This window comes from Xiphophorus maculatus, chromosome 7, assembly GCF_002775205.1.
Source record: "Xiphophorus maculatus strain JP 163 A chromosome 7, X_maculatus-5.0-male, whole genome shotgun sequence".
Classification (NCBI taxonomy): domain Eukaryota; kingdom Metazoa; phylum Chordata; class Actinopteri; order Cyprinodontiformes; family Poeciliidae; genus Xiphophorus; species Xiphophorus maculatus.
The window spans coordinates 12,272,045-12,296,316 of record NC_036449.1 but is presented as its reverse complement, the minus strand read 5'-3'; the positions used below and the strand labels follow the sequence as shown (position 1 = coordinate 12,296,316).

The 24,272-nt window shown below is 34.8% G+C and overlaps 1 protein-coding gene across 2 annotated transcripts in view; it reads left to right on the top strand.

Annotated features, from left to right (window-relative positions):
* Window positions 1–1,176: 1,176 nt before the first annotated feature.
* The window catches only part of uxs1 (UDP-glucuronate decarboxylase 1), a 34,689-nt gene continuing 11,593 nt past the window's right edge, over window positions 1,177–24,272 (top strand). The window contains exons 1-10 of one of the 2 annotated variants that reach the window (XM_023337469.1): window positions 1,177–1,414; window positions 1,731–1,914; window positions 5,775–5,802; window positions 6,455–6,503; window positions 9,213–9,256; window positions 9,495–9,563; window positions 10,096–10,156; window positions 13,603–13,783; window positions 16,556–16,660; window positions 20,814–20,873. In XM_023337469.1, the coding sequence (XP_023193237.1) occupies window positions 1,827–1,914; window positions 5,775–5,802; window positions 6,455–6,503; window positions 9,213–9,256; window positions 9,495–9,563; window positions 10,096–10,156; window positions 13,603–13,783; window positions 16,556–16,660; window positions 20,814–20,873 (685 nt within the window). In that variant the 5' untranslated portion in view covers window positions 1,177–1,414; window positions 1,731–1,826. The remainder of the gene's footprint in view (window positions 1,415–1,730; window positions 1,915–5,774; window positions 5,803–6,454; window positions 6,504–9,212; window positions 9,257–9,494; window positions 9,564–10,095; window positions 10,157–13,602; window positions 13,784–16,555; window positions 16,661–20,813; window positions 20,874–24,272) is intronic. The other variant, XM_005798057.2, reaches the window with a different exon arrangement.

Below are 24,272 nucleotides of genomic sequence, written 5' to 3'. Positions count from 1 at the left end.
ATGTTATGAGAAAATCATATACAAATTTATTCTGCTTTTGGTTTTTTGTCTTGTTTAAATATTTCAGATCATATTTATCTATATCAAATAAAGGAACCTGAGTAAATTCCAAAAGCAGTTTTCTAATTATTTGCAAAGGGAAGAAAAGCTAATCCTCCCTTTTTTGTGCCATTAGTTACTTGTAATTCATGATATTTTTGGTACAATTACACTCGCCAAACCTGGTCCTAATCTCTAATGTAGCACCTCCCTGACATGATAAATTGGGCTACAAATCTTAAACAAACAGTTGCTGTTGCTGACAGAAATTTTGTAACAGATAAGAAGCAAACCCATTGGCACCTACAAGTCTGGAAAAGGTTACAAAGCTCTTTCTAAGGTTTTGAGATTGCACAGTGAGACCCTTTATCCACAAACACAAAAAAAACATGGAACAGTACGTGCCAAACTATTTCAGGAGTGACGGACTACCAACATCATTCCGAGAGTGGATTGATGACTTGTGCAGAAGGTCACAAAAAAACAAGTACTAATAACACTGCAGACTTTGCTTGCCTCGGTTAAAGTTTGTGAATCTGCCATAAAAAGAGACTGAATAAAGCTGGCATCCTTTTTAGAGATACTGGGAAAATCAACTGCAGAGCAAAAACAACATAAATATTAATCTCCTAAAAATCCCTGATGACTTGTTAGTAAGACTAAAGAACATTCTGTTGTCTGATGTGATAAAAGTAGAACTCTTTTGTAAGCTGTGGGTCCTGTTATATCTGGCATAAAACTAAAGAATGTCAGAAAAAAGAAACATATCAGCAGTCAAACAAATTGTTCACCAGCTAAATACTTTTTCACTAATAGCTTTGTGTTTACTTTTAAAAATGAGGGATTAATAAATAATTTAAGTTTTCATTCTTAGTCTGATGTCAGTAACTTATAGTTAAAAACCATTAAAGCTCTGAACAGACCACACTGGCTGAAATGGGAACATCAAACTGGTACAAAAAGCATATGTATTCACAAACATCAATCTCTTTCTGGAAATTTGAAACGACTGCCGTGATGTTTAGGGGTGTGTAAAACTGTTAACGCTAAGCAAGGAAAATCTTAGTAACGTGACACTGAAACAAAAGGTTTATTGTTTGAGTTGTGCAAAAGTGAAACGAACGTCATACAGGCTGATAAATCGAGCGACGAACAGTCGCTCCTCAGTTATTCCTCGGCCCAGCTGAGCGGAGCAACTCCGTCATGTTTGCACGCGTGGGACGTTTAAATGAGAGGCGGTTGTGTTTTTGCACCCAAGTCCGGATTTGAGACTAAATTTTGTGTTCTCTGAAGTGAACGTAAGAAAACAGGCAGCGAGTTTAAGCAGTATGCTAGCCCGACGCGGCTAACGTGAAGCTAACGGCTAACCATTTGGGTTCGTACTGTTTTGATATCGCAGTTCGTATTGACAATACTGACGCATTTGCCTAGGATATATGATCATCTATAGTAACCCGTTTTCCCATAAGGGAATAAATGTTAACTCTGGTAAATAAGCATTAACATAGGTATGATTGTCATCACTCCACAGCGTGCCTTGCCACCTGACAGCTAACTGTTTGCTACCTGTATACATTACGCTGCTAGCCACGTAAACTGCTTGGTGTTGACGTTGCAGGAGCAGCTAAAAGCCTGTCCTCCCCAGGAGCTATTTACATTTTAAGTGACACCCAGCATTTATGTTAACCCAGAAATCATCAGATGAAAACAACATCGACCCAAAATGCACTAGCTGGACTTGAACGGGTGGCCAACTGGTTTCCTGGATCTGTTGGTTGGATCGGAGGATGAAGCGGGTCTTCTGGCTGCTTTCAGGCTTAAACAGAAGAATGATGAAGCTACTTTTTGCTCTCGCTTTGATCGCGTACATTGCCTGTGAGTACATTGATTTGATATTCTTGTAATTTGTCAAGCATGATAATCTTAATTTTTTTTTTTTTAAATCTCTTTATGATTATTTTTCAACTACACATTGACACTGCCGTGGAAACTTCCAACAACACAACAGGCTGCCGCAACTCTCAATAGTGGCCAAGCACCCGGGATGTAGATTATAAAGCCTGAATGGTTCCCATTTAGACAAAATAAGAAAAAAAACAAACGCAGGTAGGAAAAAATAGGTTGCAATATGGTTTCCTGGCAACAGTTTCTGAGAGTCGTAATTTATTTAATAGGCTAGAAGAGAAATTCATAGTGTTAATGCTAAAATAACCGATTGTTTAACTACTGAATTAGAGCTTGGGTCTAAAAGAAACTGGTTGGGTTTTTTACTAGTACTGTATGTTAGGCATGGATCAGTATCCAAAAACACCCCTGGTTTTACTGTATCTTTACTAACCTTTTAAAACAAAAATGGAAATTATCTAACTAATTTATTATAAACAGAAAGGCAGCAATTATTCTTACTGTTGCAAAAATTATACAACATAATGTTTATTTTGGGTATCTGTAATATATATTTATTGTGATTTCAATTGATATATTAACTTAAACAAAATTGAAGACTAAACACCCAATTAATTGAATCGTTTTTAAGTGCTTAATACATTGAATATTTGTTGCTTTTATGCTGTTTATTGACTAAAATGATTATGCTGGCTGACTAAATACTGGGATACCCAGTATTTAGTCAGCCCATGCCACTCATAATTTTAAAATAAAGTTACTTTAGTAAAAGATGGTGCTCCTTTAATTTCCACACCATTGCTCTTGCTTTTGGCAACCACAGATATTTCCAAACACTGTCTTGTAAGTGAGAGAAAAAAAGTAGTAGCCTTTGTTCAGCCTGCTGACCGGCAGTGTATTGCAAGTTATAGGCAAAGAAGCATTGCTGCATTACTCTGCTCTAAACGACCAGAGAAAATGCTATTAAAAGCAGTGTAAAAGGAAAGCTATGATAGTATTGTTTGGGGTGATTTTTGAAACAATATTTGTAATCTTAAATCTTCAATAATATCAGTAGCTGGCCATGCGTGTTAAATGTCCTATAAATAGTACTGTGTAAGTGCAGTAACGGTAACAGCTGTTGAGATTATCTGCCTATTTAACATAGAGTTCAAAATCTTAAAATCAAGAATTTCTTTAAACAAAAAAACGGGTTTCACAAGAGCAATAATACAGAACCACAGCTGAAGAAAAAAAAACAAAAAAACTTGCAGGTTTACACCAAAGTCATTTATTATGAATTTAGTTGATATTTGTAGAGCTACTTAAACCTGTAACATTTGCATATGAAGCACATTTAAATTCTTTAGAGTGATATTTAAGTAAATTCCAAAAAAACATTGAAAACTAATTGATGTTGGTCAAAACATTATTAGTTTATTGATTGATGAGGATAAACCAAATCCATGACATTTTGTGTTGCTAGAGCCTTTTGTGATTGTTCTTGAGCTTTAAGGAGATACTAAATCAAGACTCTTTGGTGTGATTATAGATCATAGGTTTGGTTGGACTGATTAAATATTGGCAATTGGATGAGCGGTGTTTCTTCGTTCACAAAACAAACCATCTTCAAATCAATTTGAGTGACTGGACAAATCAGATATGACCTACTTAACCTGTCATCAGGTTAATCATTCATCCTAGGTTTATGCTTCTATTTTTATTCTTAACAAAGCCAGGGAATAATTCCCCACATTATGCTGGTGATATTTTATTTATAACATCAGCAGCTGTGTACTAACCTGTGGGAACATTCTGGAAGGCAGCGCTGTGTTAACACATCAAGATAATATCTGTGAAACCTTACTGTGCTGCCAGGTGATTGCTTGAACGAACAAAAGATAAATATGCTCTTACTTCTTTTAAAGGAGCTTCTGTAAAAACATGCCCCACTTATCCAGACCTGGATTTTTCTTTAACTCCTTTAATTAATTTCTCAATCATGAAAACTAAACCAACATTTGTAAATGATTATCTAATATAAAGATGCAGCTCAACAAATTAGAAAATCATTGCAAAGTTGATTTATTTCAATATTATAGTAATATTGTATTAATTTAGAATGTAAAATGGTATGTAATTAAAGATGTTTACAAAAACAGCAACCTACTGAGATGAACTTTCAGTAGGCATAGAGGCAAATGGCCCGTGGATCTGCTTACGTTGGCTTAAAGTAGCTCTCAGCTTCTCTGAATTGTTGGGTCTGGAGTGGCTGACCTTCCCTTTGACAACATCCCACAGATTCTCAATGGGATTTAAGTCATGTGAGTTTGTAGCCACTTCGTGCGGATCGACATTTGTCTCTCTGAAGTGCCGGTCCGAGCATGGAGGATGGTTGTTTACAGTGCAGGCAATTTCCGTTAAGTTTCATATTGTCAAACTGGTCCATTACATATGTCACGAGCAAACTTTCGAGACTAGGGAGAGTTTAAAAGTTCGACAGAGACCTCCAGGAAGCAATTGTTTCTCAATACCAGACCCTTTTCTACCAAGCGAAGCGTAGAACAATGGGCTGGTTTTACCGGGCTACATGTGGATAGGCGCCAAGTTCTTCTGGAAAATGAAATTAGGACAGCTGAGGGAAGTAAGACACGCTTTAAAACTTCCTGAAAGACGGCTGATAAGAATTGTGGAGGACATCAGTAAGTGTCCGCTGGGTCAGCAGTTTTTCCTGCGATTATGTAGACAACAACATGGCATTTCTTGAGTGAATTTTTGGTTTTCTTCAGCTGCAAGTCATAATCATCAAAACTAATTTAAATAAACTCTTCAGATCTTTCAATCTTATGAGTCTGACATTAATGAACTTTTAATGACATTTTAATTTACTGAGCTGCGTGTCTATGTTAGAGCAGTGGCCCACTGCTAAACACATGTTTTATGTGTTTCCCTGCCTCTACACACTTGACCTAAATAAATGGGTGGCTGCCCATCCATCACCTCTAAAACATGAAGGGCAGGGGGTCTTGACGACCAGGACTGAAAACTGCTTTGTTGAACGATAACATACATGTTGGGGCTGGATACACACTCCTACCTTTGTTTAGCATGAGATCAAGTCTGGGTCACAACATTGAAAAGCTACACATTAGTTAGGATTAGTATAAAATATGTACTTTTTGTACTCTTTCCAAAAACTGCAAAGTATGTAAAAATAAATAAATAAATAAATAAGGCAAAGTCCCCATAAAAAGATTCTTTGTACCTTTGCGCTGGGAAATTCATACGTTGCTAATGTACTGCAATTTACATGGCTAAGCAAAAATAGATGATTTTTGACCCTTTTTCATAGAGTGGTACCTATACAGCTTTACAATGTAGCAACTTGTTCATATCTGGTTAAACTGTCAAATTTAGACATATAGCATGCATCTATTACTATTCTTGTTCTTGTTAACATGCTTTTAAAAAAAACATTTAAAACTTGAATGTTTTATTTCATTTAGTTTTATTGTGGATTGTTTGATGTATTTTTTGAAAACTAAAAATATGTTTAGTGGCAGCTTTAAGAAAAAAAGAAACTGGTTTTTAGGTTACTGGCAGGTATGATGGTTAAATGGAAGATCCTACCAATAGTTGGAGCCAACCACTTGGGTGTGTATGCACTATATGCACAATGCTGTCAGATAAGATGAGAAAAAAAACACTGAACCAATTTTTCTCTCCAAGCTTTCCTCCTTTCTGATGTTCTGTCTTAAATTGCTGCTACTCCTAAAAGGCTGTTCCTGAGAAGTATTGTGTTATGTCCATTAAGCTTTTATCATAACTTGTCCTTGCCTTTTCTCTTCCAGCTGTTTGGGGAACATATACAAACATGAGGTAAAAGTAGTTATTTTTCTATCACTCTTCTACTTGATGTAAAATATGTATGTCACATGTTTCGAAACCAGTTTATCATTGTTTTTTGTACATCAAGTTTAATTTTAAGTCCACCTTCAGTTTTATTTGTTCTCTTATTTAAGTCACATGTAATTGATGGTTTTTGATGTCGACAACTAAGAAAAGCTTTTGCTTCTTCCTCTGTTCTTTGTTTTTCACTGTGAATTTAGCAAAAAATATACACTGATAAACTTAAAACGGCACCTTTGCTTGATCAGTGCACTTTCTAGATTACACAAGCAACTAAACTCGGTCTTCCTTTGCCGTTCTGGCTAAATGTTAGATTACAGTACATACTGATTTTAAAATCTTATTTCCCAGTTTCTGAACCTTTATTGGCTTTTCCTTAAAACACACGACAGGCTTTTAATTGTTGGTAATTATATGCAGAATAATAGGGAGAAAGAATTTAAAGTCACTATAGATTTCCTGCCGTATGTGTTATGTAACAAGCTTTTATTTACAAGTTTCCATTGTGACAAAATGGGCTTGGGATGATGGATATTGTTCTTATCTCATGTGGGAAAAACTTGCTCATGTCTCAATATTTTCTTTCCTTATCTGTTTGCCTTATCATTTTCTTGCGGAATAGGTCGATACAAGAAAATGGAGATGTGAAGATTGAGCAGAAAATTGATGAAGTAAGTTTTGGCAAAATCTTTGCGATTTGTTGTACTTTGATGGTTTTAAAGTCACACAGTTTAAAAACGTCTTAGAAGAAAGGTGAAAAGTTGCAGTGCTACAACAACAAAATAAGTCGATAAAGCTCAGAAAGTATTTGATTTGTGAGGAAAAAGTTTTTTTCTTTTTATACTTTGTATTTTCTGTTTTAAAAAACACAGATGAAGCATTCTACATTTTGCCTAAATTTGAAGAAGAAATCTAAAATCCCTTAAAGCGAAACCTGTTGGTGAATATTGTGGCCGACATCATCAAAAAGCCTCGGCTACATCTGGAGTGGATGCAGCATCGGCTTGTTTTTATCAGCTAAATTAATGTCATCTGCTGTAGCGCTGCAGCAGTCACTTTGCTCTGAGCGAAGCCACAGGCTCACATCTGTGGCTAAAGAGCATTTTCATCCTTTTGCAGGCTGCGTTGTTGTGACCTCACACACAGCACTTAGAGGTTAAACTTTATTCTTTCATTTTTATCCTGAGTCAGTCTAAATAAAACCCATTTACAGCCAGTAATGTTACATGCCCTTTGAAAAGCAAAAATTATATAACTTTTGATAAATATCTACTAAAGTAAATTTGTCCTTTTTCAAGAACTAACCTTTTAATTTGCATTTTTAAGTTTTAAAATGAAGACAAGTGAAACATTTGCAAAAACAATGGATATGTTTTCTTTTATTGGATCTTTATTTGTAGAAAAGATGTAGAAAACACTTAAGCCTCGTTTCTACTACCTGGTGCGGCTAAAACCTGATGACAGAAAAAATAGATCTAAGAACATGTTGCTTTTTCTTTTAGTATTGTTCTGTTGTGAAGTTTAATTCAATGAAAAACACATTTTTCACATCTACTTTTAAAAACATCAGCTAGTTCTTTATTTTTATTTAGCTAAAGGTGCCACTTGTGGCTCCGGAGCAGCAGGATGCAGAACCCTGGAGTAACCCAACACATATCTGGAGTATCTGGGCTTGTTGTTGTATGCTTTATTTATTAAAACACAAATTATTACTTAGAATTTTGCAGGAACAAAATACTAACAATTTAAAACTTTCATTAGAGTGAGTTTGTATTTAAAATTTTTCACAAATTTATTGCAGGTAAACAAAAACCAGATTGTCAGTAAAATGCCGATGACTGGATGACACAGATGAACTATAATTCTCAAAAAGCCAACTGCAACTGCGCAGAGGAGTTGAGAGTGACATGAAGCCAGTTGTTGATAGTAATCACAGTGAACACTGGCCCTCTGTAAGCCGGAATATTAATTTTTAGTTTTGGATTTTGGATGCATCCCTTGGATTGATTAGTAATTTATTAGTAATTCTTTGAAGCTTTGATTGAAACTGTTACCCAAGATTCTCTGGTGGTTTTTCACACTGTGGTGAACACAGTTTTATTCCTGACCTGCTTAAAACATGACTCTCACATCATATTTAACAGAAATAATTACTTTATCACGCTGACCTTAGAACTTTAAAGAGTTAGCTTGCCTTTGAAATAATATCTCATATCTGCCTGTGATGTATGTAATGCAGCTCCGGCATTATTTAGAAATACAAACACACAAACTAATGATGACTCAACACCTCTGTAATTGCAAGAGATATGTCCACAAACAGATTTAACTAAATGTTTGAGCATTTAAATTAAACGCCGATGAGTCTGCCAGTTCCAGACAGCATCAATTCACAGGTTGGAAATATTTTCACTGAAGTTAAATTAAAGTATGGGAAAAAAATGAAACATTTCAGAAACTTGATTATCTATTTTTTGTTTTAACCTATTGTGAAATGCCAGATAGAAAACAGCAGATGGTAATTTTACTCTGGATGCTGAAGACGTGTATGGATAACTGATGCCATTTGTCTGATTTGAATTTTAGAAAAATTTCTAGCCCATTCTCTCCCATTTTAGCAAATATTTTGGTTATAAAAGCCTTGAAAAAGCCTCACCAATTAAAAATTCGTATATGACATCATTTTGTTTAGTTGGTATGAAAAAAAAGAAATAGTGACAGTGAATATGTGAATAAGCCGGAGGCATTGTGAGAATACTTTGAGAAAACAGTTGTGTCAGATTCTTGACTGCTCTAAATTAAAAGAATAATTAAGTTTTTAGTTGTTTTTTTAAAATTAATCTAGAATAATTAAACTTGAGCTGAGTAATCATTAAAGTACTGCTGTTCCCATTTTTGTACCTCCATATTCATTTATTACAAATATGAGAACCTGGATAATAAGTCATATAGTTCCCTGCTTTTTCACTGCTGCCCGTTCTGATGTAATTTTGTTTATTTTACATTCACTTCTTGACTTTCTCAAGTAAGGCTAACAGTATTTTTGTAATTGTAAAAATAAAATGTATTGGTTTTGCCATTTTCTGTGCACAAATCAAAGCTAATCCATAGCTGACTTGTTCGGTGTGATTGAACAAAGAGCTGAAATACTGTTTGAATTCTGAGGAAAAATAATGCAAAAGTAGCACAGATGTATGTAACGGTAGTCTGTCTGATCACATTCTCCCAGTCAAAGGAGCAAATTAACATAAAAATTTTGGAGTCTTTTCATAAACCTGCATTAGCATCCTGTTGTGGTAACTTTCACACACAATGGAATCAGTGTAATTTGTATTATGCGCTGAGAACTGATGCATTTCTTGCTTTCCAACTTTCTTTAGGCTGTGGCTCCTTTGAGAGAGAAGATTCGTGACCTGGAACAGAGGTGTGGATCTCTATTTAATTACAGCTTGTCTTATTCAAAGCTTTACAGCAAATCCGTTTCAGTTTAATTAATAACAATGTTTTCTTAACCTTGCGTGTGGCTTAGAATGACGTTGACAGGGAGCAGTGACAGAAATGATCGACTGAAACTGACTTGAATCAGAGGTCATCCTTTGCTTGTGATAAAAGGATTTGTTAATCTTTGATGTCTTGAATTTGAATGATGTCTGCGTTATTAGGAATGCTGAAGCAATTCTTCACATAGTAAAGCCTTCTTCCCAGCTCTATGCAGTGCATCACAAAACGAGGTGACCCTTTGAAATAGTATGTACAATGCATGAGGCTTGGTTTTGCGGCTGTGTGGGCACAAGCTTAGCAAAGATTGCTGCTGATCAGCTCTTGCGCTTCTACAGGTTCCTAAAGCATGTTTGCCATGAATGCTGATGAGATGGATATGTAGATCATCATTGTTGTTTTTTCTAGTTTATATTTTTGACTACCTTGTTTATTGTGTCACAATAAAGCACACACATATTTGTGTTTCCTTAGCATCTTGGTTTACATTCACTGCATCTTTGCGGTGAATGTCAATGAAAGAAGAGAATGTGGATTAAAAATAATTGCCGTTGTATTCAGGAGCTCCCTGTTGGTATGTGCTTGACTCCAAAGTGCAAAGGAGGAGAGGGGAAAAAAAAACCCTGCTTTTCTTCACTCATCTCTTTAATCTATACATTTTTTTCTGAACACTTTGAATTGTAATTATGTTGTTGTTTGTTCTGTTGTTTTCGTTTTGGGTTTCTTTAGATGTTGTGTAATTAAAAACCTGGTCTTTTCTTCTAGCTTTTCACAGAAATATCCACCGGTGAAATTTCTCTCAGAAAAAGATCGAAAAAGAATTTTGGTGAGTGAAAAAACATCAATTACACATGTGCTATTTCACTTTCAAATACTTTCTTCTTGCTTTTATTGAGGTCACATCTCTAGATTATTATTGGCAAACTCCAGCAAACCGTAAGCACAGTCTCACTTTCATCCTGCTCACATTTAAACTCTAAACATAGGAATGAATCTGTGCTTCCTGAGGTGCCATGACATGCCATACATTGATGTTTGGAAAGCTGAATGCTACTTCTGTCTCTCGCCATCACACGTCTATTGGATGCTTGATGCTTCCTTTCAAATAGAAGTTTGACTGTAGCGCATACTTTGTTAGCAGTAGACCTGCACAATGTTACAACGTTTTAGTTGCTAGTGCTGTTCACTCATGCTCTTTTTGGTGAAATACATTTGGTGTCAATTATTTAAGCAGCATAACAAGCTTTGATGGTAAAGAAGTGGACAGCAGATGTGACATTTTTAAATTAAATTTCATTGTTGAGGCGGAAATATATATGTATATATTAATATAGAAAACCCATTATCTGGGGTCTAGTCATGGGAAGTCATACGATTCACCAACATTATTCAAATTTAATTTTTTTAATTAACTTTTTGCAAATATGTGCTTGTGTTACTATTGGAACGAATGCAAAAATAAAATTTCACACTTGCAAACATTCCCAAACATTTGGGTTGCTCCCAATCTTTGAAATGACATTAATGTGAAATTTTGACGTATTATAATGTGATTAACATGCTTTGAAGGGTTGTGGCAGACCACCTAAATGAGTTAATCACCCCATTATAGCTGGCTAAAAGTTTAGCCCTCAGCCTGGTAGTGATGTATATCATGAAAAAAAACTCATCACACAAGAGCTAATAAACAGCTCTTAGTCTTCTGTGAAACTCCACTGACATGTTAGAGCAGGGCAGAAAAAAAGTGCAGACTGATCCTCTGAGCAGTCAGTCAGAGGTCACATTAAAGTGCCGCAGCTGTGTAAGTCAGTTTGTTAATGTGGCTGCAACGCTTGAGGCTTATGCCACATATAAAGTGAGATGTATGTGTTACTTGGTCAGCCCGAATTAGATATTTATTGCAGGATGTGACTGAAAAGCACCAGAGGGGGGATTCACACATGAAAGCAAAACATTTTGTCAGACTCACAGAAAGCAGTGACTGTATGAATAGGCCTTAAACTGATATCCACCTGAATGCAGGTTTTTCCATCAGAATATTGTTTTGTAGCAATACTCACTTTACCTGTTGGTGGTAGTAAAGCTATGGCTGATTAGTTCATTAAAGGAGATCTGTTTTGCCTTCGAGCCATTCTGAGGCAGATCTATAAAGCGTCCTGTAACAGTTTTGTTGTTTTTACACCCAATTAAAGCCTCTGAGGAAGAAATTGCTGTACCTCATTGTGCTTCTACCTCAAAAGTTTTTATTACAAACTCAAAATTTCCCCAAAATATTCACTTTTTGTAGTATGATTATCACTACTATGGTGATTAAACTAAATTACAAATTTAGTGTAAATAAATAACTTTTCTCATGAGTTTGGTAAAACTGTCCAAAGAGCCTTGATATCTACTTAACTTTATTTGTCGTGAGGTTTAAAACGGTGTGACATCAGTGTTTTTTATTTTTTATTATTTTAATGTTTGTTGAATTAAATCTTTATTTTTTGAGGAAGATTAAACAATAATTTAAGAGATTTATTTATTTATTTATTACAAATTTCATGAGGGCAAAAAAGCTTTTTTTTCTTCTTTTTTTTTAGTAGAACCAACTGACAAATTTTATTCTTTTGGAAAATGAAGAAACAATGAAATATGAAAAAATGAATTAAATTGAAGGACTTATATCCTTCCTATTAGACTTCCAGATTACAACAAGGTTGTTTATTTCTGTAATATTTTTGGCCTAATTTATAAATAACCTCACATGGCACTGATGCTGCACATTCTAGACCTTTTTACCCAAGACAAAAATCCTTTAATGACAAATGTCATCCAGTCAACATTTTTTGAAGAAAAAAGGTTGACATTTAGGTCAAAAAGTAAAGATCTAGACAAAAGTTACAGCATAAACCTTCTTCAGATTAAAAAAAACCCCCAAGCATATCTCTCCTGAATGAAAGATATGACATTGAACTAGTAAACATCTTGCACATTTAACAACATAGTTTATGGGTGTGAGACTTTAATAGCAAAGAGAATATGTTTGGACATCAATAACATAGACAGAAACAAACAGTAAATACTGATCAAATGTAAAGGTAAAATGTGTAAAAGTGTTCGAAGGACTCAAAATATGACCAGCTTTTATTAGCGTATAGATTTGATCCTTCTGGATAATAAATCTGAGCTCAACCAGCTGACGCTGTGTAGAACAGGGCCATCAGGTAATTTTTATATTTACCCAAAATGAAGACATAAGGGTCACATCCTGTATCAAACATCCTGTATGACCTTTCAGCAGTGAATGTGAATGTTTGCAACATGTCCTGTTTTTCTGACCTTGACAGAGGCTGCCTTTCAAATGTTGCCTCTTTCAAGTGGATTCAGTCAGAAAGGTTTTGAGTCAAAGGGAAACTGATGTTTTCTACTATTCACCACATGCAGTTTTAGGCTTTCTGCTAATGATCAAATAACCTGGCTAACTAGAATATGAAAGATAAAAATGCCTGTTTCTTTTCAGAGGAAAATATTTCTCATATATTACTAAAATTATTTTAAAAAAATAGTCAAGTTATTCTATTTCCATGTTGGGAAATACTGTAGCAAACAGGTAAAAGACATATGGAGCCATTCATTAAAAGCAAAACTTGCATTTTGCAAAAAGCTTCTGAACCAACAGGTTTATATCGGTTACCATGGAAACTGTACACCAAAGAAAGGAGGAGTTTGTGGGCAGAAAATGAGAAGTAGTTTTCAAAATAACAGGAACAATGTTCAGTAAAAGCAATGCACAGATGAAAAACTTTGAGCACCGTTGTTTCTTTGAACAACTTTGGCTGATCCACTGGCTTTAGTAGGTACAACATGCTGCATGCGCTCTATTGAAATTTCTAACATTCAGAAGCATAATATGTCTTTCAGTCCAGGATTAGTCACCTGTATATATATTTTTATGCGAATGGATATTCGAAAACACTAATGGAAAATACCAAATCCTGTATTATTGTTCAGACAGACAGAAGTGATTTATCCTAGATGGCAGAAAAATTTAACCCTATTTCTTTGGGACTAATGGACTACTTTATTTTGATATATTCTTTTAATACAAAAAGATTATAGCTTCTAAATTGTTGAAAGTAAAATTCTGCAGCCGTTTTGTCAGAAAGTTATTGATCTGAAATTTCATGCATGTTTTTTTTTTTTTTTGGTTAATATAGCTTGCGTTTTTGTGCTTTCTAATTGAATTGGCTGATAATAAGCGATATATCTGTATGGTTATTCCTCGTCTAGATCACAGGAGGGGCTGGGTTCGTGGGTTCCCATCTGACTGACAAACTGATGATGGATGGCCATGAGTTGACCGTGGTCGACAACTTCTTCACAGGGAGAAAACGAAACGTGGAGCACTGGATCGGTCACGAAAATTTTGAACTCATCAATCATGATGTGGTGGAGCCACTTTACATAGAGGGTGAGAAAACTCGGGCATGTCATGATGTATTTGACTTAACTCTACCTTTTGCTCAGTACTTTCCTAGGAGCGTAGACCAAGAAGGCAAATACTCAAGTTTTACAAACTTTCTGGAGAGCGCCGAAAAATGTCTAATCAGTGAAAGACAGCAATTGAATCTAATGGCAAGATTGACATTTAATTACATAGTGTTGTCTGATTACTGTAATTTTGTACACCTAGTGTATTTTTTTTTCTTGATGAAAACATTTAATTTGAAACCCTCAAAACCTTGTAGAATTTCTCTACTGATTTCTAGGTAATTTTCCATTTGTTTACTTCTGTTGTGAAAATAGTCACCATTATTAGTCATCAGTGACCCTCCTTTCATAGTAAATAACTCTCTGCTTTGTCAAAATGCTCCATAGAAGCCATCATAATGTGCAAAATGATATGAGATTAAAATCGTTACATTAATTTGATCTCTTATGTCAGTTTTTGAGCAAGTTTTTACCAACAGATGCATGTTCTTTGTACCTTTTCATGAAAGTATTCAGTGTAGGAGGATGTTTTTTATTTCTCTTGATCTGCAGCCTCTCCTTCCATGTCTAAATAAAACTCACTTCACTGCAGAAAGTGACAGTGGGATTTCTGCAGCTTCCATTTCCTGGCAAGCTTGAGCCTTCATAGACTCCCAGTTGTACTTTAACATGCAAACAGATTTTCTTTCTTTTGAGAGAGAAAGTTGGGCTCATATTGAAGATATTTGGACACAATCTGGTGTTTCTCTGGGAGATTTATCTAAAATACGCAGAAAGAAAAGTGTCATGGAATGGATAAAGCAGGCTCACATTAAAAGTCTCTAGATCAGCCGGACCTCGACTGCACTGAAATGTATTCTCTACACTTAAAAGTTCTATATGGAATTATGACATTTACCTAAATAATGTGGATGTTAACCATCTCTGATCATTGTTCTGTAAAAATATAAGCGAGAAAAGAGAGATGTTGTCTTTTGCAAGCACACAGAAGCATATGTTGCGTCTGATTTCAAAATTACATTACAGCTGCAGTGTAACTTGACCAGGCAGCAAACCTTTACAGGGTAATGAAACGAAATTTAAAAGGCCACAGACTGTTTAGTAAAAGAAATAAATGTAGCTTACAGATACAGCTAAATATAGACACAAATTTTACATTTAAGTCTGTCATTTACATCACATCACAACCCAATCTGTTTCCAATCTGGATGAAGCAGATTTTACTTTTCAAGTCCACTCTTCAAATTGCCCGAGTTCAGAAATATCTTCGATTAAATCAGCTGTTGTTTTTGAAAACAGCTTTGTTCTTTTGGCTGCTGTGTAATCATCAGTGTCAGTAAGGACTCAAAGGACATACAACACAGCCAACTGTGTGAAGGTTTGCTATGATAAATAGTTGGTGGGGTTTTTTTTTGGCTCAGATGGGTTGTGCACCTTGAAATGTCTCCCAGGATTCACTCATGTTTATGATGAGAAGACCTCGGCCTACCGCTTTTTGAATAATTCAATGCATACAGTATAAATGATGCAATGTTTTTATGTGGAAACTCTCAGTCAGACATGATGAATAAAATATCCCAGCTGATTTAAGTTAAATTTACTCGTAGTTGAGAAACAAATCAAATATATATATCAAACAAGTATCCTGCTGTTCCTATAATAGTTCTTTGTGTGCTTTTGGTGTAAAACTTATGCAGGGATTAGCAGTGGAGAAATGATTGGGAATTATTTTAAAATGTTAAATCAGAAACTTTCATTAGATAACAGATGAAATGTTGAGGGAGAAGAACTAAATAAAGAGGCTGTTTCATTTATTATTAAACTTGCCTTTTTGTTCATAACCTTTTCTTCAGGATGATTATTTTTTTATTCTTAGCAATTGGCATCAACCCCTCTCTAAAAAAGGATAATGCACATATTTCATTAAATTCAGTAATTAGATAATGCGTTACCATTTATCTATATGTTGCCTAAACATTTGTAGAAAATAAAAAATCGGAAGCAAACATTTTACTGTTTTCTTTCTTAGTTGTTGATTTTTCACAAGTTTTGAATTTTATGACAAAATGTAGTTTAACTTTCAGAAATTATGTGAACTAAGATCATGCTTTGATTGTATCTTTATCACAAGAGACAAAAGTTATTAAACTGTAACTTAAAAGGTTATTTTTTCTTAAATTAGTTTTAGTTGAACACACTGATTTATGCCACTCAATAATTTCTAATTTTTGTAGTTTTTAATTCATGTGAACTGGTACAGCATCAATGCAAAATTTCTTGAAGAATAAACATTACTGTTCAGATCGCAGTCAGTTTTAGGCTGATCAAGGATTGTAGATTACAGAAAAACTCAGAATTTAGTTGACGTCACCTAGTAGTCGTGTTTTTAGACCCAGAAAATCTTCTGCTTTTCTTACCAGCAGCTTCATTTGTTCCATCTGTTTGGACTTGATGCCCTGGGCTTTGTTAAAGCTATTATGAAACTGAGAAAAAAGAGCAAGTAAAGATGTCACTAGATTTTTCTTCAGCATTGGATATAAAACATATTTTTAACAGTACCTTGGCTTCTATTAAATAGGCATTTCAGAAATGTTTTCCTGTTATTGTAATTCCCCCTTGCTCTTGATTTGAAATGCAGACCTCAAAATATGACTGCCATGCAAAGCACTGTTTTCCTGTTTTTATTTAAAAAAGAAAAGGTTTCTATTAGTGTAAGGTGAGATGATTAACTGTATCTCCTGGTCTTTTGCAGTGGACCAGATCTACCACCTAGCATCTCCAGCCTCCCCTCCTAACTACATGTACAATCCCATCAAAACACTGAAGACGAACACAATTGGTACTCTGAACATGCTTGGTGAGTAATCTTGTTTGTTTGACGTCAGTTTTTACAGCTTATCATAATTTTGGACAATTATAGATTTCTGTCACTTTTTTTTTGGCATTTCTAGATTTGAATTTTGAAGTTAACATTTTTACAAACATTTAACCCTCTCATGCATGAATTATGATCCTTTGTGTCAGAATTTATTTTCCATTTTTTAAAATTTTTTTCTTAAGGCATAATAAAGGTAGGAAATTTTTTTTGTAAAAATATTTTATTTTTTATTTTTATGTGATTAATTGTAATTTTGTCCAAATACAAAGTTGTTATTTGAAAAATACATCAGTAGTATTGTTCCTTAGGGGTCATCTGATGTCACAATATTTTTTTTACTTGCAAGAGTCGTCTACAGTAGAAGGAGGGACCGGGTCGGTTCTCATGCTTTTTTGTCTGTCGGCCATATTGTATTTAACAAAAATAATTTCTTGCATTTGCAGCTGATGGCCAGTAGTTGATGCTATATTTTATGATGCATTAGTGTCCACTTCAGTGGTCTGTGTGCATTTATAACATAAAAATCCACTGGAAGCACAAGAAAATGGCTTTTAGATAGCTGTCCACTGTCGTGACCACTATGCATGAACCGGCAAAATCTTTAAACTGACCAAATCTTACTTTTCAATTACATAAACCAGTGGTTCCCAAAGATTTCCTGGGCCCTTTATGGATTACAATAACTCCCCCCCCACCGCCCCCACAAAAAAAGAAACAAAAATCAACAGGGCACACACAAACATAAACCTATACACATATTTTGTTTTCAAAATCCACTGAAGTTTTTCACACAACAAAACACACTACTAACCATCTTTACAGTGAACCACTTTTGTGTAAGTGTTTTTTACATTTTTTTATTCATCCATACTGCTTCCCGCGCCCCCCCTGCAATGGCACTGTACCCCCCACACTTTGGGAACCACTGACATAAGCAACAGTTTTACTTGAGAAATATGTTTGTCTGAGTCTTCAATGAAAAATCTTTACCAAAACTTACCTTTTCTTCAGCGTAGTGCAAGGCTACAAGATGTACTCTTTAAATCGAAAGTTACAAAGGAAAGTATTCCAACTTGCTGAATAAGCAGATTTTGAACGTTTTAACAAAAAACTTTGTAACTCTTTTGAAATAGTTTAGAGTCCGAATATTTAAAAAATATCAAGTTCATAAGTTTGCTTTAGATATTACAGCAAACTTTCATGTTTGAGGAGTAAAACTAAACTGCTGATTAAATGTTAAAGATTTCTTGTTGGGGTCGGATTATTGTCATTTTGTCATATTCTGCATCTGAATCCCTTATTAAAAACAGGATTCATCTTCATTGTTCTTTCATAAATGTAACAATAACACTTAGAAAGGGCTGTTTATTCTGAGATGTATCTCCTGTTCTTTATGTATTTAATATAAATTTTCTGCTTTAGCATGCTTTTAACACAATAGCTGTGTGGTCCAGGCCAGCAAAGTGCTAAATCTCCTACTTTTTAGTGGTGGTGATAGAAGCTGAGAACCAATTAATGAAGTTTCCTGTGAAATTATATAGAAATTGCAAGGATGTTCTTAAAATATATATATATATATATATATATATATATATATATATGTATATACAGTAGTTCTCAATGTTATTTTTTTCAGAATTGAAAAAAATGTAAATATTAGTGTGATAATAATACATATTTTTTTAACCTTTTATGCATCTTTTAGCCTTGACAAAAGTCTTGACATTTTACTTTAAAAGTGCTCCCTGTACTAGTAGAATAGAACAGAATATTGCTTTGTTTGTCCCCGAGCGGGGATATTCACTACATAAGTATATTAAACCTGTTTGTTAAATAGATTTGGTTAAATTATTTGCTCAAAGTGAATATCAGCTATCATCAGCCAGTAAGTCATTGAGTCCATCTTGTTTTCTCAGCCTCTTTTTTTCCCACTACCATCATTCTCCTCTTCATCATTCTTGTACTCTGACTCATCTCTGAAAAGCACCCCTGAAACTGTTTTTTTACCATGCCTACATTACGGAAAACAGACCTAACTATTTTTTTTTATTCGTGTTTAGTTTATTTGAGAGAGTCGATGTTCCAAAGATAAATGATAAGTTGGACGCAGATGTCCAGGACTCTGAATGGAATAAGGAGGAAGTGAATTTCTGTGGAGAGCTTTAACCTTGGTGGACAAAAGACATATACTTCTACTTTACTGAATGTTTTAGCATTATTTCTTAACAGCTTTCTAATTATTCCATTTTGAACAGTTTCAATGGCATTGAAATGTTTCACTTGGTGATTATTCAGTTTGACTTAATGTCACCTGATGAGTTGCTCCACAGTTCAGATCAGTGAAGCAATGCACCCAACTTGGAAGTGAAGCAAGGCTATTCAAGGGAAACTTTTGTTTCTAAACACTCCAACATTTTCTTTATGATGCTGAAAGCCTGTAATATCTTCAAAATTTGTCCTCTAAACCCTCAAGGTTGTACATTGAATGTGTGTGTATATATATATATATATATATATATATATATATATATATATATATATATATATATATATATATATATATATATATATATATATATATATATATGATACAGCCAGTCTGTATTTATCCTTTATCCAATATTGAGTGAAAATTTCACTTCTAATTGCAATGCTTAAAAAGCTATACTAAAATACTAAAATCAATATTGCAGTGGGCATTTTGTGTAGGACATCAAAATAGTAGATTTCATTTTGGAAACCTCTGAATCAAAGTATTTAGAAAATAGCAAATCGTTGCTCAAACACAATCATTGATTGTCATCTACAACAATCAATGTTGATGGTTGCAGTAGCATCTGTTATTGTTCAAATTTAGATGATGAAAAGTGAGTCTGAGCAGCCCTGCGGATGTTTCAGATGTTTTAAGGCTGAAGCATGTAGCCAGAAGCAACAAAAGAGCCATTCAGACACATCCTGTGCCATTTAACTTTTTGTCAATATGAGAGCAGAGAATTTATTCATATTTCATGAATATAGATTGCTATGAGTCATATTTTTTACTTAAGTAAAACTGCTTTGGGCTCATTTAGAAGGTTAATTCAGGCATAGAAACATTTCCTATTAAAATAAGACCAGAACAGAACTTGAAAAAAATGCTGCAATGATTCATGAGTACGTTGGCTCTGCATTGGTCTATTTGGAAAAATGAAACTTTTACCAACCTGTCAGAGAATCCAAAGGTAACACCAATGAAGCCTGACAAGCAACCAATGTTGATTCAGGAGGAGGAACATCTCAAAGATCTTGCTCTAGTAAAACCATACCCCTTCATCTGAAACCCATTTTTTTGTGAACTAGAGAGAGCAGTAGTGACAAAGTTATCAACCATACTTATTGAAATCATTATTAAAAGCCACAGAACAATCTTTCTTTTACCAATTACAATTACTGTTCATGTCATAAATCACTTAATAAAATGACCAAATATTGTTTAAACGATCAGCAGCTGTTATTCACCAACTTTTGTCTTTAACAGCACTCAAATTATATATATACAGTACAGACCAAAAGTTTGGACACACCTTTTAATTCAATGAGTTTTCTTTATTTTCATGACTATTGACATTGTACGTAGATTCAGACTGAAGGCATCAAAACTATGAATAACACATGTGGAAATATGCACTAAACAAAAAAGTGTAAAACAACTGAAAATACCCCTTATATTCTAGTTTCTTCAAAGTAGCAACCTTTTGCTGTATTCAGGGCAACATGGTCAGCAGCTCTACCATTTACAGTGCTGTCCTAAATAACCTCCCTAGAAAGCTGAATAAACAAGTGCACCTTGCTTCATGAGACAGTAATGACTCAGTGGACGGATAGCTGGTTAAATGTTGCCAAAGGCTATGCAGTCTGTTTGAGATAAAAAAGACTTTAGTTGAATGATGAAATGGCTTATGCAAAAATAACTTCCTTTAGCGGAAGACTCAGGTTTCATTAGCATGAACGAGTTAACTCAAAACATTTTGCTGTCTGAATTCTGATTTTGGATGACATTTTCTACACTGTGTTGCTTTTTTGTATTTAATATAGTCTAGTGTTACCTTACATTTCAAGTTGTGTGTCTTCTTTGTGCTGCTTTGTGTTTTAGGGTTGGCAAAACGAGTGGGTGCAAGACTTCTGCTGGCCTCTACATCTGAAGTTTATGGAGGTACGAAAGGTCAAACTGAACAAGACATTTTAGAGTGGATGCTGGAAAATTGTGGAGGCATGTAATTTATTCACAAAGGTTAAGGAAACAGAGTGAGGATATTTGAGTATATTAGCATTTTGACAGACATAGAAGCTGCTATGTAAATGTTCTTGAAGTATCTTAGTGTTTTTATCCCACTTCTGAATTGAGTTGGAATCATATTTTAGTAGCATTTCTGTTATTCTCTTTTATTTAATTTGTTTGATTTGGGTATGTTTGAGTTTGTTTTTGCTTAATACTTGAAACATCCATCGAGCCGTTGTTTTTAATCCATTCATCCAGCTAGAGATCTGGGCCTAACTCCATCGGGCGAGATAAAAGGGTAAACCAGGTTGCAAGTCCAATACTTAAACCACTAAAATCTAAAAATGTGATGATGAAATAAAGGGCACACAGAAAAATAAATGAATTGAATTTGTTTTAGCGAAGACAATTAAAGGTTGACTTTATTGCATCAACTGATGACAGAACAACACATGTATATTTTTTTCCAGGTAAAAGAGAAATTCATTTTGTTACAGTGAAACCTCAAAATATATTTTACAGACTTCAGTAGTAAGCTTATTGAACTCCTAATTTAGCAAAACGACTAATGGTGAAATTCTCACTTTAGATTCAGCTTTTTTTGCAGATCTTCAGCAGCAACTGGAGTTGTAGGTACAATAAATCAACAAAGATAAAAGTCATGGAAGAGACATTTAGTTATCTCTCAAGCTTTGAGGGAATAAAAAAGAAAGTCTTAAATATACTGAAACCGGCAAGGACCCCGATTGCACAAAACTACTTCATGGTACTAAACCAGTCATTTCTATAATAAACTAATAAATTTATTGAATGCAGTCTTAAATTGATACTGAATTTCTAAACAAAATCCCTCTGCTTATATTGCACAATACTCATACAGTGGATTTAGAAAAAATAAATTATTATTGTATCAGGCTAGTAGTCAAGGCTGGTTCTTCTGAGGCCAAGGCTGCACACACCAAGGCTGAGTACAGACCAGGAAAAAACAGCTCAAGACTGGTCTCGAACCTCCCAACCTTGCTGGTTAGGATGCGGTTTTCTAAAGGAGTCATCAATGATTTATTTATGTTTTTTAAATTAGATTTGTCGTGGATTTGTTACATCTCATATCAAACGCTTTTAATGCACAAATCTGAAGATGAGGTTTCAGAAAGTCCGACAATGAGGCTGTAATCTGTTTTCAGACGGATCGATGCTACTACGTGCTTCATCTCTTCTGTCTGTGCGCTGTCAGTCTTCTTCTTTCACACCAAGACATTTTCTAGTTCGGCTTATTTAAAGAACGAATGTTGTGACAGCAGGTGAAAAAGCTAAATGGTTTCCTGTGTCAATTATGTGAAAGTTAGCAGCTCTGTCAGCAGCCATTGTGCACCTAAGAGGGTTATCTGCCGAGCTGTCGATGTCCAATTTTTTCATACATGAAGTCAACTTTTGTTAAAAAATCTGACAAACCTGCAACATTAGGCGTACTTTAGGCCAAGTAATTTAATTTAATTAAAGCAAAGGCTTTAAAATTTTCCTTGAAAATAATGACTTGAAAGAAGGGCTTGTTTCTGATCATTGTCCATTTAGATTTTGGACCATCTTTTGTGACTCTTTTTGCCTTTCAGCATTTAACTGCAGTTTCCAGCTGCCATCTATGTGCTTGATGTTTGACTACCTAGAGGTTATAAAAAGATGCTTGTGTGTTGTATTAATTGGCTTACTAAAAAGTCTACACATCTTGTAAAACTTGCACAAAAATGAGACTGTGAAAAATCGTTTCAAAGTTTTCCACACTTAACCTTTCTTATCCAATTCAACTGCAGAGTGGTTTCAATACATGAAGGCTGAACGCATAAAGCAAAAAAACCCAAGCCTGGCTAAAATCCTCTAAAACCTTCGCACAGGGCCGATGCGACAAGGCAAGGCTGCTTGGAACAGGGACAGTGTGCAGAGGTCGTTCTGTGTGGATGTTTTTGTCATTAGCTTTTCAGAGATGGAGGTCTCTTGCAGCGTTCTGCTCCTATCGCAGTGGTTAATTATTTTCCGTCATGCTTGTTATCAAAGCTGGTTAATAAAATGAGCTGCAATAGCTTAAATATTAAGTTGTTGCACTGGGATGTGCATTTTTACCCTAAACATGTTGAAACATGTGTACTGGGCAAGTGGAGAGGCTTTTATACTCGACCCTTACATTATTGGTGCAGTATTCTCCAAAACTTGGCACACATAGAGGTATCATAAAAATGCCGGTACAGGCAACCCTTCTAAAATCATAAAAACACCTGAACATCGGGTCACAACACAAAGACTGATCAACACTGAACATTACCAAAAGAACAGTATACCCACAGTGAAATATAACTTTTACAGCATTAATATCTGCACTTAAATTTTTTTCAGACGAATGGGGTTTATGAACAGAAAATACCAAAAATACCAGTGGTTTTTGTCCTAAGCCATTTAGGAGTCTGCTAAAAATACAAAAAACCCAGGAGGGATTCTATTTGTCTGCATCACAGTGAGTCCAGTTAAAACGTCCAAGCCAACAAAAGAATGACTTCACGAGGAGAAAATGTTCGAATGGCTTAGACAGAGTCATTTTCTAAATCCATCAGAAAATCTGTGCGATTACCTGAAACTGCTCTGGACAAGAGATTCTTGGTACATTTTTGTGAAGCAAAGTGGGAAAATATCTCCAGGTCAAGCAGGGGAATGCTAATCTTAACAAAGAGGTTTGAATGCAGAAATCATTAAAATTATGCCTTTTTTGTCTTTCATTTGAATTATGCACATATATAGTATAATTATAAAACACACAATTAAGCCATAAATGTAATGTAAGGCCTAAAGGCCAATGATATGCTGTAATGTCTGCCTTACAGCATTAGCAGCAGCTGTGGTCATAAGTGTTGTTTTCCTTTATGGAGGCATACTTTGCAGTACAACCATGATTAAATTGAACTATAATTTCCTTCTTGTTGAATCAGGCATGCTAAGTGATTAGATATTAAATGAAATTAGTTTCAGTTAAATTAATTATGATTTTTTTTCTTTGCCAAGGTGAGAGATCATCTGGAGTAGAAACCTGTGTTTCATTGTGGTGTACTAATTTTATTTTTCCAAATTACAAGCATTAAAAGAATCTAGTCGAGCAAGATGTAAAAAATAAATAAATAAAACTTTTGAAATTGTTGCTTTTTCCAACCAAGAAAGTCTTCAAGTCCTCTGATCAGTAAAGGTGAATAAGCTGTGTGTTGTAGTCTGACTGTTCTCCTTCAGAAAGTTTCCGTCTTCAAGCCAAAGATGAAGAATAGTTTGAATTTCTTGCTTTCCAAGGAGTTTCCAACG